This window comes from Dermacentor andersoni, chromosome 9 (assembly GCF_023375885.2).
Source record: "Dermacentor andersoni chromosome 9, qqDerAnde1_hic_scaffold, whole genome shotgun sequence".
In the NCBI taxonomy this organism is placed as follows: Eukaryota; Metazoa; Arthropoda; class Arachnida; order Ixodida; family Ixodidae; genus Dermacentor; species Dermacentor andersoni.
In genome coordinates, this window is record NC_092822.1 from 119,397,915 (window position 1) to 119,416,107 (window position 18,193).

Consider the following 18,193-nt stretch of genomic DNA (forward strand, 5'->3'; position numbering starts at 1 on the left):
AGAGAGGTAAACAGAAGCACTAAAATGATAAGCATATATAGCATCCTTGAATAACTTAGGCAAGCTAGGTAATAATTTGTCACCGCCCCGTTTGAAAGCGCATGCCAAATAATCATTATCATCTTCAACGGCTGGGGAAGAAAGCAAAGGAGGAGAGTGGCTTAGAATGCCGCGATAAAGAGAGTAGGTGAGCGGAAGCAGAGAAGCACGTATGGCAGAGTAATGCCAAACACATTACACATATCATTGTTGGTGCTCCTTTCTTACGCCATACCCATAGGTGAAACAATTGTACTTTCTGTGCGTACGCGTATCGTTTCTGCCTGTGTTTTCTGTATGCTTCTTGGCCTATATCGCAATGGGACGCGCATACGTGCGCACATTGCCTAAACTGAGCATATGCAGTAGGGTTGCAATGTGGGCTTGTTGGTAATGCTAGTTCAAGGGGAGTACGGTAGCGCGAATAAAAGACGGGACAAAAGAAGACACATAGGGACACACACAGCGCTGTGTGTCCCTATGTGTCTTCTTTTGTCCCGTCTTTTAATCGCGCTACCGTACTTCCCTTGAATATGCAGTAGGTTGGGCTGACAAGATCGGTGTTAGGACGGGGCTCCCTACTAATTTCAACACTTGGCGAGCATGCGAAATAGAAACCCCGCTGCCAGCAAAGAGAAAACCGTCTCTACAGCGGAACCCCAAAATGAAGAACTCTGCCCCGAATAAAAGCTAAAACTCCACACCTGATCTCCGACACCTCTTCTCGGGCTGTCTCGTCTTGTTGAAGTTGCGCTAGAGGGCCTAACCCAAAGGACTGCATTGCTGCGACAACTACCTTATCGAACATTCTGCCATTCTATCTTCGCATTACCGCGTACACCCAATTGCTGTAGCCAAAGATGGGGGCGTTGTGCATAGGTGAACCTGAATTATAGCGATATGTTAGTAAAAATGATATAGCGTACTTGATCCGCCAGCCTTCCAACGAAAAAAAAAAGACAGGACTTCAATTATGGCGGTAACATGATAGTTTCAATATTCGCTTTGTTGAAAACAAGAAGGACTGTTCGAAAATTGGTTACATATGGCATCCATTTAATAGGCAAGTTAGCTTATTCTGAAATGATGAAATACAAAAAGTTTCATCTATATTTCGCACCAGCATGATTGACCATGTTTTATTTTGTTCTATCTGCTCGCTTTTATCGGTTAATTCGGTTGGCCGGTTGGTTTGCATCTATACATGGTCCATACCCACTGTGGGGAGTTGACCAAGAATCCGACGAGTAGTAAAGACCAAGTGGGAAATTACACGTAAATTAGAAGTTTTGGTAAGATCAAAACAAAAAGTAAAATAAGATCACGTTTAAGCATTCAGTGAGGGAATCATGCTGATTGAAACAGAAATTTCTCAACGGCTTCAACGTTGGCCTTTTCACGTCATCATCAACATCGCCATCGTCGTCGGCTCTGCCTCAGCCGCGGCTCGCCAGGCCAGGCCGGCCTCCAGAGCCTCGCGCGCGCTTGAAGTCGAGCGGCCCATGGTCGGCGGGCTCTCGAGTGCCCCGAAAGGTGTCGCTGCGCGAGGTCTGGGCTGGGCGCAGGTGAGCCGGCGCGGCAGAGGGGCCGTCGTCGTCAAGGCCGGGTGTCGTCGCTGTGCATCGTCAGCAGCCTTCGCCGCCGGCCCCGAGTTCTCTCAGTGGACCCCACCTCTCTCTACACGTCAGCAGCCGCGTCCCGTGGGCTAGCACTCTGGCAGAAAATTGTGCGCGGTCGCAGACTTAGTGCCCAAGATGGCTGCTGCTGCTGCTGCTTCTGCGCCGACCTCCCCGACATCACCAGAGACACATGGAGCCAATGGTGAGAGAGCTGTCGGCGTCGCTTAATGCCTCGGACTCGCGATGAGCTCCTCTGGAGCGGGCACGCATTGGGACCAGTGATTTTTACATCTTTTTGGATAAAGGCGCTAGTATGCTCCGGAATGCTCCGTGCTCGGTGTTTTGTATCGTCTCGCCCAGTGTACTTTGTGTTGTGTCTTAATTTGAAACTGTTCCTTTACAAAACAGCGCATTTATCCAATGCTCCGGGGTAAAAGATTGAGACAAAAGTACGCAGTGTTGCCCACAGCTTGCGCGAATGAAGCAGGCTGGTATCACTCAAAGCGTTACAACAATGTGATAGTGTTTGCCAACTATTAGACCAGGATCCCGCGACAGGGATCTACGATGGCGGAAAAATTTATCGCACGCGCGCAAACAGCGTTATTTGTAAGAAAATCGCGCGTAAGCTTACCCTTGGTTGCTACAAGCGTTTCCGGGTGGTTTGCTGCTACCTCCGCTTGCCCATCTCACGCGACACACATCTGCTTCTCTCAATTGCATTTCATAGGTTATGTTTGCATGAGCCATATCAAATCCAATTGAGTTGGCTTGTCGGCCCGAAAATCGGTCTTTGGGATTGTGTAAAGGTAGCGGATTGGGCCGAGCGAGCGTCTATAGACGAGTTCTTTTAAACCATCTGCAATGCGTCGGTTGACTCCATGCGTCGGTGCCTTCTTCATAAGAGTGGCTTGTTTGGCTTGTCGGTAAAGTGGTATAGATTTATTGCACTGACGTTATCCTAGACGCCATGTTGGTGGACAAGCACGAGGAATAGCTGCGTCCATTGGAGTCTCGCGCGGCGCCAACACTTTCCGACATAGCCGGTAGCGCAAGGAATCTCTCCTACGTTTTCCTTCCTCCGTGGTTTCCCGCGGTGCTGAATGTCGTACACTGACGCCATTCTAGAGACAAAGGTGAACGTCGTGGTGCCCTTGGGTTATTTGATTAAAAAATGAAGCTCGGGGTTTTCACGTGCCAGAACAACGATGTGAATATGAGCCAAGCCATACAGTGAATGGCTCCGGAACAATTTTGACCACATTGGGTCCTTTAACTTGCACCCAGTACTCGGTGGACGCGCGTTTTTTTTTTTTATTATTATTATTATTACAGCGAAACTGTATATGGCTAGCCGATTCGCCCGTCCGTCTGTCAGCCGCCTGTGCGTCGAAAACTCCTCCGGCGCAGCCCCATGCGCATGTGCGATAAAAATGGAGAAAGAGAGGCGCGCGATTGGCTGCTCCAGTACCGACGTTGTTGCTCTCCGTCGCAGCTGAGCGCGTGCGTAGCAGTTTCTCTCCGACACTGAAATGAGTAGGCCACGCGTCATACGTGCTCTTAAGGAGCGGACAGCTTTCGATCAGCAACGCAGCGAGCAGAGCCGGGAACGGGCTCGTCTACACCATTCCGATACTGCAGCCCGGGCACAAGAACAGGCCCCTGCAGCCGAGCGCAAGCAGCAACTGCGTGCCGAGGATCCGGCAGCCTACGAAACCGTCGTTAAATGAACCGTGGGGATTAACCCAGGTGCTAACACCGGGGCCTCACGTTTCAGTTTCGCCGGTTAATCATCTGTACGAAGTGCTTGGACGGTGACTTTTTTATCATTGTATATATATTTAAATTCCACTCCTGACGGAATGCTGCGGTGGCCGCGATCGAGCGAGCAACCTCGAGCTCGACGAGCAGCTCAACGCCATAGCCAGACCGCAGCGGGATCTAAATTAAATTATGGGGTTTTACGTGCCAAAACCACTTTCTGATTATGAGGCACGCCGTAGTCGAGGAATCCGCAAATTTCGACCACCTGCGGTTCTTATGTGCACCTAAATCTAAATACACGGGTGTTTTCGCATTTCGCCCCCATCTAAATGCAGCCGCCGTGGGCGGGATTCGATCCCGCGACCTCGTGCTCAGCAGCCCAACACCATAGCCACTGAGCAACCACGGCGGGTGGGACCTAAATTCCATCGAGTCAAGTTTCGTCCGCTGGTCTTGTGACGCGAACCGTTTTTGTTAAGGTTATTAAACGAAGCTTATATTGTTCAACCTTTTCCTCTGTATTCCACCCACATTTTTCTTTTTCTTTTTTACATTCCTTGTCTTTCGTTGCCAACTTTGCAATTCAGTACTTACAGCCTTCGTGCAGGGCTACATTGTAAGAACATGTTTTTCACGCAGTGCCGCGTACAAGGTCTGTTAGAAAAGTATCCGACCTTCATTATTTGCTTTTTGCGAACACCTGATGGATATGAAACAAGCGCATTTGCGTCAGCTGACCTTGAACTTTCGTGCGCAAGCGCGAAGTTTTTCCCGCTTGCCAATAGCGTCAGTCGCTGGCATGCAGCGTTTGAGTGAGGTAGTGCGCAGTGCTCTCGTCGGTTTTTTATTGCAAGGAAAATGGCGGTGCGACTGGAGCAGCGCTACTGCATCAAGTTTTGCCAGAAACTGGGTGACAGCCAAGTAGTAAGCATTCGGAAGATTCAGACGGCTTTCGGTGACGATGCTATGAGCAGCACACAGATTAAGGAGTGGTGCAACCGGTTTAAAGACGGCCGCACGTCGGTGGAGAGCGAGCCACGCTCCGTTCGGCCATCAACATGCCGAACTGACCAGGTCATTGCCGAAGTGAATGCTGTGGTGATGCGGGACCATCGTGTGATTATCCGACAAATTGCGGAAGAGGTGGGCATCAGCACTTTTTCTGCACATTCCATTATGACCAAAGATTTGGCCATCACGAGAGCTGTGGCGAAATTCGTGCCGAAGTTGCTCACGGTGGAGCAAAAGCAACTTCGTGTTGAAGTCTCACAGGACGTGCTGGATTCCAGAAACAGTGACCCGGACTACATGAACATCATAATCACTGGTGACGAGTCTTGGGTGTACAAGTACGACGCAGTAACCAAATCCCAGTCGTCACAGTTGAAGCCTTCCACGACACCAAGACCAAAGAAGGCCAGCCAAGTGCGCATCAACGTCCAAGTATTGCTGACTGCTTTCTTTGACTCCCGCGGTGTGGTACACCACGAGTAGGCACCACAGGGTCAAACAATCACCAAAGAGTACTACAGGGATGTCCTCCGTCGCCTACGTGATGCTGTGCGGCGCAAGAGACCGGAGTTGTGACCAACAGGAAATTGGCGCATCCATCACGGCAATGCTCCTGCACATTCCTCGAACTTGATTCAGACTTTTTTGACAAAAAACTAGACTCCTGTAGTTCAACAGGCTCCTTATTCTACTGATGTGGCCCCCTGCGACTTGTGGCTGTTTCCCAAAATCAAGAGGCCCTTGAAAGGAGCGCGATTTCAGACAAGAGAGGACATTATGGCCGCAACGACAGCTGAGCTAAACTCCATTCCGAAAGAGGCCTTCTAAGGTTGCTTCCAACAATGGCAGCATCACTGGGAGAAGTGTGTGGAGTCCCAAGGAGACTACTTTGCAGGTGATTAGGTTTCCAACGCTCTAGTTATGCCAATTTTTTCTTCGGCCATACGTCGGATACTTTTCTAACAGACCTCGTAGTCACGTGTCCTCTTTAGTTTATTTACTTCCATAAACAACTCCATTGTGCATGAAAGCAAAGAGATCATCAGAACGAGTAGTTTTGCATAAAAAAACTTTTCATTGTTATATTTTTCTCTTACAACATCAACGAGACACGGCGAACGATTCCGCTAGTACAATTTACTGACTATGCAAATAGAGCATGTTCAAAATGGTAATCTTGAATGAGGTATACCCCGGGTTGCTGGCGATAGAGGTGGAGAGGTGATTCCATTCAGATGACGTCTTCGGCACCCACGAACGGAAGTGCGTGTTGGTATGGCCAAATTGTACTTGAACTTTTAAGCTGACGCCGACACGAGATGAAACGCAACAATGGGAGGAGAACAAGGTGCGTTTTTTTTTTCCGGATTGGTAAAAAAGTTAAGGGGCTATTTTTCCCCTGTCACAAAGAATAGGGAAGTCAAGAGAAGATTTCATTGCAGTAATGCTGACTGTACGAGAATAGTTGGCAGCAATGATCCGAGCTGAACGGTTCTCGGTGTCTACGAGTGAGGATACAAGTGTAGAAAAGAGTATCCCAGATTGAAAAATGCTACTCGAGATCATTATCTTGCGTTTGTTAATATTTGTTTCGTGGAACACAGAGAACACAATGTAATGCTGTCAATATCATATTGAAGTCTTGTACAATCATGCGGGTTAGTTATTTGATCGGTAGAGGACACAATAATCGTCGAATAATCGGATTGTTGAGAAAACGCAGGCGGTAATGTCATTAATGTAGATAAGGAATAATAAGGCTCTGATGACGGAACCTTGTTGTACGCCGAAAGCAACGGAACAGATGTGCGAGTGGAGACAATCGTTGGGAATTGACAGCTGGGTCCCGTTAGATAGAAAGCATTTAATCCAGTGCAATAAATTAGGGTCAGTGTTTGCCAATCTAAGTTTTAGAAGAAGCAGGCGGTGAGCAATGGTTTCGAAAGCTTTCTGTAAGTCATGAAAAAGAAGTCCAGTTAATAATAGAGGCTCAGTCACATGCCGAAAGCAAGTCTAATAAAAAGGAGGAGCTGAGCTTCGCACGAGTAATGTTTTCTAAATTCATGTTGACTGTTGTGCAGGAAAGTTCTACTCGTGAAAACAAATTAGGTTGGAGTAGATAATGTGTCCAACAAAGCTTGCACGGAATTCGAATAAAGTGATTGGACTGTAGTTCGATGGATTGGACGCATCACCTTGTTTAGGAACACGTACCACCTTCCTCGCCTTCCAATCGCTGAGCATTGTTGCACGATCCAATGACTTGTTAAAGAGCTGCGAAAAGATTACTAAGCCATGAATGGTAGTCTGTTTTAGAAATTGAGGAGGAATTGCGTCCGTGCGAGCTGCTGATATTTTTATGTTTAGTACACGAGTAAAAAGCCCTAATTCATTAATAATGATTGGTTCCATGGAAGGAAGACCAGGGTTAATTAGAATAGGTAGGTCGCCACATTGGTCAAAAGAAATTGCATTTTTAAAAGCATAGCGAGAAGAATAACAACATTAGAGGGGCTTGATTGTTGTTACAATCCATACGAAAAAAAATGATGAAACCAGAGAAAGCAGAGGAAATTAATGATGTTGTGGAGACGGCGAGGTCGCTTAGACCCTCTCCTATTTATTGAGGGCTTCAGAGGCAGGACATGGCGTCCGGGCAGAAATGAAAGAAGGTGGTGGCTGGTCGGGGTCCGTGCCGTTTCCAAGCAGGCTTCGTTGTCTGCCGCGTGCCTCGCGTTCTGCCTTGAGCTGGTGGCAGTGGAGACCTTCCCCGCCCAGCGCAAACTTACGAGTATTCATGAGCACAAGGAAACATGTGGAGAAAAACGAAACTAAAAGAAGGATGTAAAACGCGGGAATATAAAAAGTAAAAAGTAAAAAGGCGCAAAAAATAGTATCCTGACAATGCCTACATACGAAGTTTGTTAAACGAATAGTTAGAGAATACGGCATTGTCGGCAGTTCTGTGTGTCCATTAGACAGTCCATGTGCGTGAAGTTCGTGTAGGGGCGACAGGGCCGACCAATGTTTTGTGCTGGCCGTGGCTGAGTGGCTTTGTTGGTGGCTCTTGCAAGGGATTGTGGCACTGTGTGCGCGAAGGAGACACGCTCATGCTCGAGGTGACGTACGGTTTTTCCGTCCACATTGGTGTACGCGCACTGTTTTCAGTGGCGTTCTTCGGCGCACACCAACGCGCGCGTGTCAGGCTATACAACATGATGTAGAATGCGGTCTTGAGAAGGCGTCCGATGCTAATACACGGGGCCGCTGAAGCCCGCGTTGAGTAGTGGGTCTCGTCGGCAGGATCGAAGCGCAGCTGTACCAGCCGCCGACAGGCAACGGGACGCCGTCGCGTCACTTGAGTCGTGGCTGCATACGTGGGCGCATGGAGCCTAGCTGGCACATGTTTTATGGTCGTTTATGTGCCACGGCATGGCACCGGGTATGGTGGTGCCGTCGCCGGAGTGTTGCTTGCGGTGGACGCGGTCAGACATGTCTTGGTATCGGTGGCATTGCGACTCGCACGTGCGCGTTTTGGTAGCTCGCCTGATGGTATGTCGCGTCCGCTGAGGGCTCCAGAACACGCTCAGTGGGGACCACACAAGGAGTTATCGACCGTGCAGAAGGAACTGCCGTTGTGTGTATAGTTGTCAAATCACTGTCAGCAATAGTAGTGGAATAGCACGCTTCGGAAGCTGCATTTCGATTGCCCTGTTGGATGGTCACCTTGTCTTGGATGTCGGAGGCTCTCGGGATAAAAGGGGGCGCTTCAGTTGGTGCAAATTCTTCGCGGCGCTGCCTATTTGGTTTGGCATCAGTGGATGCTATAGGTGCAGAGTTAAAGCACCTCTCGGGGAAGGGTGCGACCAGGGAACGGACGGGAGCTGTGAGAAAGCCGGATGCAAGACGACGGGCTGGAGCCGAAATCAATTGAAATGGCGAACCATGGGTATTGAGTGCCGTACCGGGAGGACTTGACGGGGCTGGCAGAGCAAATCATTGCATGAGACTAAAGCACTAGTTTCGATAGGGGCAAGCCGAATTCCACTGCTGGTTCTGGTAGAGCTAGCACGAAAGCCCGCAGCGCGTCGTAAGTACATAGTCCTGGAGGCGGGACATCACGAAGCAGAGCAGGAGAAAGCGTAGCCACTGTGATGTGGTGCCAGTCCTGCTCCGACGTAATGGCACGGAGCTAGAATCCGGCCTCAAGCTTCAGTGGCCAGATGGCCGGGCTTCCCGGACAGAACTCCAGGAATGGCAGTGGCACGAGGATGGAGCTTCCCTGTGAGCCCTCAAACAGGAGCACCATGCTTTCGACGTCAGTGCTCACCAATAGAAGGACAGTGAGGTTATTTGCACTGTCTCCAGCTTATTGAGGGCTTTCGAGGCAGGTGGCGTCCGATACCTGGTTGCCGACGCACCGTTCTGGAGCAGGCTTATTTCTCAGTCGCATTCCTCGCGTTCTGCTTGGAACTGGTAACAGGGGGGCTGCCACAATGTTGATCGAAAAGTAGAAATAATAAAGAAATGGAAGTGAAAATTATTGGAAGGACAACTTGCCTTCGGTGGGAGCCGAACTCACAACTTCCGCATTACACGTATGGCGCTTTCTCTCGCTTCGTTGTCTTTCTTTTTCATATACAGTAGTATGTTCAGTACGGGTGTTTACCTTCACTTTCGGGGCATTCGTACGATTTTATTTTTACCTAATAATAAATAGAACAGACCTTCACTTATGTCTCACTACATGAACTACGTAATGCTTGAAAGGGGTCAGTCAACCAAAAGTTCTACCGACATGACTTTTTTGTATTTTTTCAGTTATTGCTTTAAATAATCTTGCCTCATAACCATATCGTGGTTCTGGCACTTGAAATCTACGAATTGAATTATGTAAAGGTCGTGAATCATGTAATTCTTGAGCAAAATATTGGGAAGCATCACCTCGCCTTAAATAATTTGCTCTTATATCTTTAGCACCTCTTTATAAGGCTAAGTTTTCTTAGCTGACTTCGCGAGGATTTCGCGTATCTGGGATCTGTATCTCGTGACCAGTTCCAGGAAAACGCGATTGATTAGGCGGCTGCTGGCTGTATCAGGGACATGAAGATGGTACCACATGATACCTCTCTTCGTCGAAAACACGTCGCAATAATCATGACCGCTTTTCCCCCGGCTAACAAATGTTAAATGTTATCGCTCGGCACAAGACGCGCCTGCATGTAGCAGAACATTCTCAGTTCTTGTAGACAATTATAACTGTTGTCTTTGTTGCAACCATAATCTATTCTAATCAGATTTCGTGCACGACGCGCATAGTGTTCTACACTCTAGAACTCGTGTGAGTGCAAGCGATTATGCTGCAACGTTCGATGAGCCAAGTATGAGAGCCAACGCGTCTCAGTTACAGATCATATTCTCGATGATCGCCTACTTTGCATCCAGCTATTGTTGCCCTTGACTGTTACTTTTTTTTGGGGGGGAGGGGGGCGGAATCTCCCTCAATCAAGAGGTAAACATTGTAAGTCACAGTTTTGACGCTGTGTCGTTCTTCGCCGTTAACTAAAACGTGTCTATCAAAAAGGAGTGTAAATCTGTATAGATTCGGCGCTTAACAGTGCGCAATATTTTACTGCTAGCGCCGTCTACCGAGTATGCGCTAACTTACAAACGCGCGTCGGACATCCCGGATGTTCCCACACGCCCACACTTCCGCCGCGCACGTCAAGTTTGGGTGCGCGACATTAGAGCGGAGATGTCTATGGCTAGGGTCCCGGGATTCCTTCGTGGTGTAACGTGGACAGAAAACAATCATCTATGGCTCACACCCACAAAATGTAATGGCTCATATCCCCGTAAAATAGAGGCTACAAGCACTAAGCAAACTGAAGCGAACAGTGCATATATTCTTTGGAATCACACGTACAGCATAGAGAATAGCATGCGCACCAATAAAGAACAAGCTCAAAACAAGCATCCAAACCACATAATTGATGATAAGGCGCTCCTGATAACAATGCGAGGCACGCAGCACCCTGCATACGTGTCCCGGTAAAGATTACTATTGCGCAAACTGTTGTCGCCAGGAAGGAAGATCGAGCCAGCTAGACGGAGGAGTCACATACACACACGTCGTGACTCAACCAGGTGTTGATGCTAAAGGTCATCAACGCCTCGTTGATGACCTTTAGAAGTCATCAACACCAAGACGAATCAGGGCGGTCGTGCTTTTCACAGAACTCCGCCCATGGTGTCCAACCTTTGAAACCGCCTCCGAAGCAATGACTAGGCGATCGGAAACAGGGGTTCACGCAATTTCTGCGAAAGTCGTAGACACTAGTTCCTTGCTCTCCGGTTCGGTGCTCTCAGCTTGTCAGGGTTATGAGACTGGTCTTCATCGTCGTTGCCGCTTCCACGTAAGGCGACCATTCCTGTCGCCTCGAAAAGTGCTTCATTTTTTACCCCACACAGTCGGTTTCGGGCCCCGTCACCGTCTAGGCGGGCGCTGAAGAAGGAGCTGCCTCGTAGGGAGCGGCGAAAGAAAGCGCACTGCCGATTTGGGCTGGAACACTCTCACTTCACTCAGTGTGGGCTTCTTTCATAATGTCATCGTCAGTAAAGCGGCACCGTTAAAATTCCGTTAGAGCATTAGTTAGTGCAACAGGTGGTGTTACGTGCCCGAAATTCCTAGTGCCCCTATATATGCTTCCAAAGGCAGCCGAGTTGCGCCTTACTTTTCCCTTCCCCGCTTTCGCCGCTACTCGGCGAGGGCCGTCACGTGGTCTAATATGACGTCAAAGTATCCGCTGCCGAGAAACCAACTTCAAGAATTCAACGCCAACATTTCCTTGCCTACAGTGCCATCAACATCGGAATCCACCGCTCCCTTAACACGCACGACCTGACGTGAATTAATGATATGACATGAAAGAGATGTCATGACATGAATGCCACACATGACATGAACATGAATTACAGGAGGTGAATGACATGTATGCATGAGATGAGCGACAGCATGTCAGGATTCGACATGCATAACATGACATATACTCACATCGCATGGCCCGCATGACATACATGCATGAAACGAATGGCATGTCATTACATTACATGAATGTAGTGAGATGTATGCATGACAGATTACGTCATGACATGACTGACATAACATGTATACGACAAGAATGAATTGCTGTCACGATATGAATGACATGCACGACCACAAGCGCGTACCTAGTGTAAGACTTAAGCTGATGCATGAAATTACGTAATAGTATTATTAAAATTTTAGCAACGTCTATAGACCTTTTTCCCCAGCACTCCCATTGGCACTGCCATATTTGATCCCGTGGTCACTCGACGTCCATTGGTTGCCGCAGCTGCCTCCATTGCCTCCAGGTTCACAGTGGATGGGCATGACACTCAGTGCGGCTTAGTAAACCGCTGTTTTGGTGAACGACACGCAGCCTCTGCCGCACCCTTAGAGGACCGGTGAGCGCTTCTCAGCTCGTTACGCGTTGTCGAAGCATTGCGAGCAGCGAATACGGTGCTATTACTAGAATCTGTCCAAAATTTTCATTTCTCAATCAAATCAGGATAATAGTATCTGTTCCTATTCATTTTCTTATTTAGCAATTCATTTGAAGCAGCGGCTTTTTATGTACCTCAGTCAGTAACATTCCTCAATGCGGTCGCTATCTGCTAGTTTATTTTCTGCCGAATCGCTTGTGGGTTTGGTCAGTTTCGGTAGATTTGCTCTTGCCGCGCACAACTGAGGCTTGGAACGCTAATGTTCTCTGCTTCGCAGTAGCTTGCAACAAGGCGTATTATCGCTAGTCATTCGTTTTCTCTTCGGACCGCCACGAGACGCTCGGCTTCGAACATTCATGTGCTGTCGGGGTGGTCGTCCCCCACGCTTCAGCGCATTGTTTCCATTCATCAATTCTTGATACGTGAGCGATATAGAAGGCGCAAGTGTGATTTTGTGTTGGATGGGATGCGTGCAGATAACGTGCGAGGAACTTACTATGCCAGGAATTGACTCTTCTCCTTCGTCAATGTGTTACGAGCTGTACTCTCTCATGCCGGCGTTCCGGAATTGAACTCCTTTCTATTGAGGTTAGCGATACAACGTTAAAATTCTTACAATACATTTTTTTTATCCTCCAGGAAAGCCGTGCATCGCGAAGGGCCGGCAACGCAGGCACTTCTTGTGTAGCCGTGGTCCGTAGACAGGGTCACACAGATTCATTCCTTTCTTCTTTATTTTGCAGTCACCATTATAGCAGCCAACTACTGCACTGGTCTTCTCTCTTCTGCTGTACGTTTCGCAGCATGAATGAAGCACCGTTTGTCAGCAACCACCCAGTTACATTTCCGACAACTGATCGTATAGCAGCAGGGCAGCATCGGTAATGGTTTCCCATTCGCGCGCATTCGCCTGCAGGATCGCGCCGCCGGTAGCGCCATTTCGCTTCTCTAGAGCGTGCTCCACAAAAATGGTCTGTACGTGTCTTCCACCATGCTAAATTTGGCTCGGCGCACGCGAGGAGTGGCTTTACCGCATAGCTTTGGAACATTATGGTGGACTTTTGGGCAATTCTGCCCCCTTTGGAAGCACGTAGTTTGACACGGGAAATCCCTACGCTGCGCAGCGGCTGTGATGGAAGAGAAAAAGCGGGCGGCGTCCAAGGTTGTCACCACGCTGTTCCCGCGCATCCCCAAGGTCACCACTTTGCTGCTGGATTTCTTCATCAAGCGAGAGAACAACGTGGTACTAACCCGGGAGCCGCTGTCGCACTTCTGCCAGGAAGAAGTCGTGTTGGCCGCGCAAGACATACTGGACAAGCTCAGCCGGCAGGTCATCACTTACCAGGACGTCCGGGACACGGCCGAAAATCTCATAGGTGAGAATCCGCTTACACGATTTAAGAGGAACCTTTAGTTCGGGGACAACACCATTGCCACCAATTCAAATACAAGAAAGCTCTTATGACACTTCTGGACCAATTAGCAATTGAAATGAAATTTGTTTAATTTTAAAGATAAACGTTATTCTAGTGACCGCAGCAAACTTTGATCTGTGTCCTGAATTTTTATTTACAAGATCGCTGTAAGTTCTCAAGTTGTAAAAAAGCTGAAGCACGAAGCTTACGAATTCGTAACGCTACGGTAAAAACAAACATCGCTGTTTTATACACTGCCACCATTGCTCAACTAAATCAGACGTATTTCATATATTAATTTACAGCTTACATGAAATGGTTACAAAGCTTACAAGGGTTTCTCAAAGGTCCTTCTCGCAAATTAGTTGTATATTCCAGACGTTTGTAAAATAGATCAATTTCATCCGATTTTGATGCATTATTACGTGCAGTTTACCAAATTATGATATAAATTTTCATTGCTGAAGTATAAATGTGCGGTTTGTATTTGAGTTTTCTATTTCACAATTTGTTGACAATTTTTGTGAAAAGAGTGATGGCTGAGATAAAGAACGCGACTAATCAGTGCCTAGATTTCAACTTTTGAAACTGCAACAAACTTTGTTTAACTAATCGGTCTTTATTTCTGCACACATCTATATACAGAAAATCGAAGCGAAGCTAAAGGCTAGTCGGCTTGATGAGTTTTGACCACGATGAAAAAATGCAGATCTGTCCAATAGAAGAACGTTAGCAAAAGAAATTTGGCATACAGTAGCTATAGACGTACTCAATACAAATGTAAGGGGCAGCAAAAAAATATTCACAAAAACATGAAAAAAGATGTCGACATCTGGACCAATTACGTTATCATTCACTCCATTGTTTGTCGAGAAAAACATGTCTCCAATCCCGAGCTCTTACGTGAGCCCCCAAACTTTTGAAACCCTCGTAAGCATTGTAATAATATCGCGTAAACTGTAAATTAATATCAGATTTTATCACTTTAGATAATCTAACGTACGCACTTTAGAAAACAGAAAAAGTTGGTTTGGTTTACGTCCAATGTAACATAATCATAAACTCCGTGCTTTACATGTTTTTCGAAACTTGCAGATCTTCAGAGCATTCTGTAGGAAATCCGAAATATACAATTCTTCTATTTATATTGCGCCACTTCTTTCCGCTTCACCATTATCTCCTTATTTTCTGGCGTTTGCTTGCACAATGCTCTGATGTCTCTGTTCGGAAAGAAATAATCGCCCCCCCCCCCATTGAGCGCTATGAGAACAAAACAGATATGTGTGTTTGTGCAAAGAAGGCTGATGAATTAAGTTGTACATGATGATAATTAATTTGAAAAAATAGTGTTCGCATGTATCTCATCTCCATTTATTCTGCGCGCGGTTTTTTCTCTTCTTTCAGTTTTGGTAATAGTCCTCCAATTATGTGTCGTTAACAGTGTATCAGTTTTTGTACTCTATACTCTCTGTGTCTGCAACGTATGGTAGCACTGTTTATCATTTAGAGGGGCACTAAAGGTTACTATGAAGTCAAGTTAAAGTGATAAAACAATGCTCTAGAACGTCTAAGGCGTCAATATAATCGCGAACAGAGCTTTAGTAACCGAGAAATTGAGGTAAATGCATGACTTGATTTGAGACCCCCCTAGCGACATTCCGGTACTAGCCCGATGACGAAGGCACTCCTCATCATAATTTATGTAACTAGTACTCAACAACTCGTATTAAAAAGATTATTTCATTAGGTTATAAGACGGAAGAAAATGCTACTTGTCTAGTTCCGTCTTATTCTAAGAAAAAATAACATTTTGACGTTACCCTTCAGTAATAAGGATGGTCGAAAGGTTTCGTTTTCGCTCGACTCTACGCGCTCGACTCTGCGCCGCGCGCGCTTTGGAGTTGGAGTTGCTTCGTCATTGCGTCGTACTGCGCTGGTTCTGCTGGCTCGCGAAACTTGCATTTGGAACAAGCAGCGAGAATGCCACTTCCACGTGATGTCGTGGGATGCGCGAACGGTCCGCGGAACTTGGCCAAGGGCAGTTGCGGCGGCGAATGCAACGTTACTTATCACTCAGTGCCAACGAGTGAACCTCTCCGTTCGAAGTGATTAAGGGCCGTACCTCTACCACAGCTCGTTGGCAAAGAGCCGAAAAATCGCATAGTGTGCTCGCTGCACTTTCATCTGGAGGATTACGAGTTCAACGCCGACTTACTGAAGTCGTGTGGAGTGCATTTCAAAGCAATGCTTTCCCGTAGCGCTGTTCCGTCGGTCTTGCCTGCATTCTCCGAAGCGCAAGGACAATTACAGGTCGAAGACGGGGCGGCGAGTGCGGCATTTGGTTTTCACGAAGGAAAAGCTACAAATCTGCGAATATGTACAGCCATAACATACAGTTGCCGTTGTAGTAGTACGCAACGACGCCGGCAGCGCGAGCCCTCAGCAGCAGGTCACGTTCATCAGTGCTTAAATCACTGAAGTCGAGGCCAGCATCGCGAGCCAATGTATCGTTGTCAGGGTCGTCCATTGCAACGAGCGTCAAAGTTGGCGTCATAAAATAAAGAACTAACTTATCGTCGCGCGCTTTCCCTTCCGCTAGCCACCATAGTTCCGCTTTCGCGCTGCAGTCGGCTCTGTCTTGGCTCTGTTTCTGGCCGCGCGTTTGCGTTTTGCGCAGAAAAGTCGTAGCGCCGTCTGCGGGCACCGTTTTACTCAGCGACGGCGCAACGTCACTATCAGACACTGACGTCATCACTCCTCGATCGGAGGGCGGGCGATTTGAACTGCGCTTGAGGTACGCGGAGGCTTCAGAATGCATTTTCCCTTAAAGTAGGTCTCTTCTTCGCATGAAACAAGCGTTTCAAAATTTCTGGGATGGTATTTCAACAGTCCACATTGACTTAATATTAACCTTTTGTGTCCCTTCAAGACGTTTGAAGCATGTATTCCGCTCACATGACATTTCAAAGAGTGTCCTGTTACTGCAGTTTCTTATTGCAGTGTAAGTGGTGTACAATCGCAGCACTTTCGTTTTAATTTTCCATTTTCCATGCTATATTATAATGAATATTAAGTCTATGTAGCGATTTATTAGGTGAACTATACAAGTGACTATGTTTATAGTCTAAAAACATATGGAACAGGTTACGGGCATGTGCACGCAAAGTTCACAGTGTGCGCAATAATCACTACCTCAAAAAAAAAAAAATCCGAATCCAAGCGCTCCCGAGCCTTATGAGTACGTTTTACAATCGGCGCCAAATTTAGTCAACTGCCCTGGCGTAATTACAAATACCACCAAAGACATGTTCAACGATCTTTGAGGGAATGCAGTCGCATAACCTTGTGCCAAGTTAAACGCGGGTTAATCAAATACTGTGTTTGTAAAAAAAAATGTCTTCAGCAAATGCTCCAAAGTGCCACACTGCCGTTGTCACTTACGTGCATTTATTTATTTATTTGCTTATTTATTTACTTATTTATTTATTTAGTACCCACAGCACCCATTCAGGCATTACAGGGGGAGGGGGGGTCAAAAGAAAAAGAAGCAATAAAATTTGCAGGTTTGCACAAATTCGTGTGAATGAATAATGAACAGGGGTGTCTGCTTCAGCAGGTGTTTGGTGTGTTGCGACGCCACGTACCCGAGCAAACGAGGGCTGGACCCTCCCGCGTGTAGCCGTGCGTGGCTCAGCCGTGTTGGGGTTAAGGGGTATTCTGGGGGTTGAGCCGATGCCGGGTGTTCGTACCTTTTAGGCCCCTCGGCGGAGTCAACGCACCTTTTTGGCCTCTGCTTCACACAGACGGCGCCTCCGGCCTGACCTGACCGGGGGTATCTGCAGTCACCTATTCCGATCCTCTTCTCGATCTTTCACTTTTTTTCTACTCTCCTGTCCCCTCCTCTCTTCTTGTTCCTTTCTTACCTGGTGGCTAGGCTTAATCTTGTCTGGCTAACTACCCTTAGTTATGCCATAGTGGGTTATAGCCGCGGTGTACAGCTGGCGTGTACAGGTCTTGCTTGCAAGTCCTCTCGTTGGGCTCCGCGGTGGCCAGCTGGTACCGTGGCTGAAAAAGACAACGTTTATGGCTGCTTCATCTGCTTCAACCGATCACCCTCCAAACAAGAGGGAGTACACCGATGTCCTATACACCTCCTATATGAGCACAACATTCAAACCCCGGCCCTCAGTCCCCAGCAGCTGCGAAGCAACTGACCACGGCGGCGGTCAGACCTGCGACGTAGCAGAGGGTGCTAAGAATCCCTGGCTCCGGACAGGCCGACATTGGAATATGCACCCGGCAACGTTTAACGCTAGAAGGCTATCTAGTGAGGCGAGTCTAGCAGTGCTATTGGAGGAATTAGAGGGCAGTAAATGGCATATAATAGGGCTCAGTGAAGTTAGGAGGCCAAAAGAAGCATATACAGTGCTAAAAAGCGGGCACGTCCTGTGCTACCGGGGCTTAGCGGAGAGACGAGAACTAGGAGTCGGATTCCTGATTAATAAGAATATAGCTGGTAACATAGAGGAATTCTATAGCATTAACGAGAGGGTGGCAGGTCATGTGAAACCTAATAAGAGGTACAAAATGAAGGTTGTACAGCTCTACGCGCCTACATCCAGTCATGATGACCTGGAAGTCGAAAGTTTCTATGAAGACTTGGAATCGGCGATGGGTAGAGTGAAAACAATATACACTATACTGATGGGCGACTTCAACGCCAAGGTAGGCAAGAAGCTGGCTGGAGACAAGGCAGTGGGGGAATATGGCATAGGCACTAGGAATAGCAGAGGAGAGTTATTAGTAGTTTGCGGAACA

At 47.5% G+C, this 18,193-nt stretch overlaps 2 protein-coding genes across 3 annotated transcripts in view; both read left to right on the top strand.

The window, feature by feature from the left end:
* Nucleotides 1–1,470: 1,470 nt before the first annotated feature.
* Nucleotides 1,471–18,193, top strand: part of LOC126529579 (ribosomal protein S6 kinase beta-2-like) — a 133,667-nt gene continuing 116,944 nt past the window's right edge. The window contains exons 1-2 of one of the 2 annotated variants that reach the window (XM_055069929.2): nucleotides 1,471–1,860; nucleotides 13,085–13,336. In XM_055069929.2, the coding sequence (XP_054925904.1) occupies nucleotides 1,794–1,860; nucleotides 13,085–13,336 (319 nt within the window). In that variant the 5' untranslated portion in view covers nucleotides 1,471–1,793. Of the gene's footprint in view, nucleotides 1,861–13,084; nucleotides 13,337–18,193 lie in introns of those variants that run through there. The other variant, XM_055069930.1, reaches the window with a different exon arrangement.
* Nucleotides 4,121–12,532, top strand: LOC140213181 (protein GVQW3-like). The gene is made up of 2 exons (XM_072284346.1): nucleotides 4,121–4,865; nucleotides 12,437–12,532. The coding sequence occupies exons 1-2, from the start codon at nucleotides 4,281–4,283 to the stop codon at nucleotides 12,530–12,532; spliced, it is 681 nt and encodes a 226-aa protein (XP_072140447.1). The 5' UTR covers nucleotides 4,121–4,280.

What these genes read in the sequence shown, in the direction of transcription:
- LOC140213181 (XM_072284346.1), top strand. Translation starts at nt 4,281, where the DNA reads ATGGCGGTGCGACTGGAGCAGCGCTACTGCATCAAGTTTTGCCAGAAA. An exon ending in AAGTGCGCATCAACGTCCAA is followed by an intron (nt 4,866 to 12,436) that starts GTATTGCTGACT and finishes GGATGCGTGCAG; the next exon opens with ATAACGTGCGAGGAACTTAC.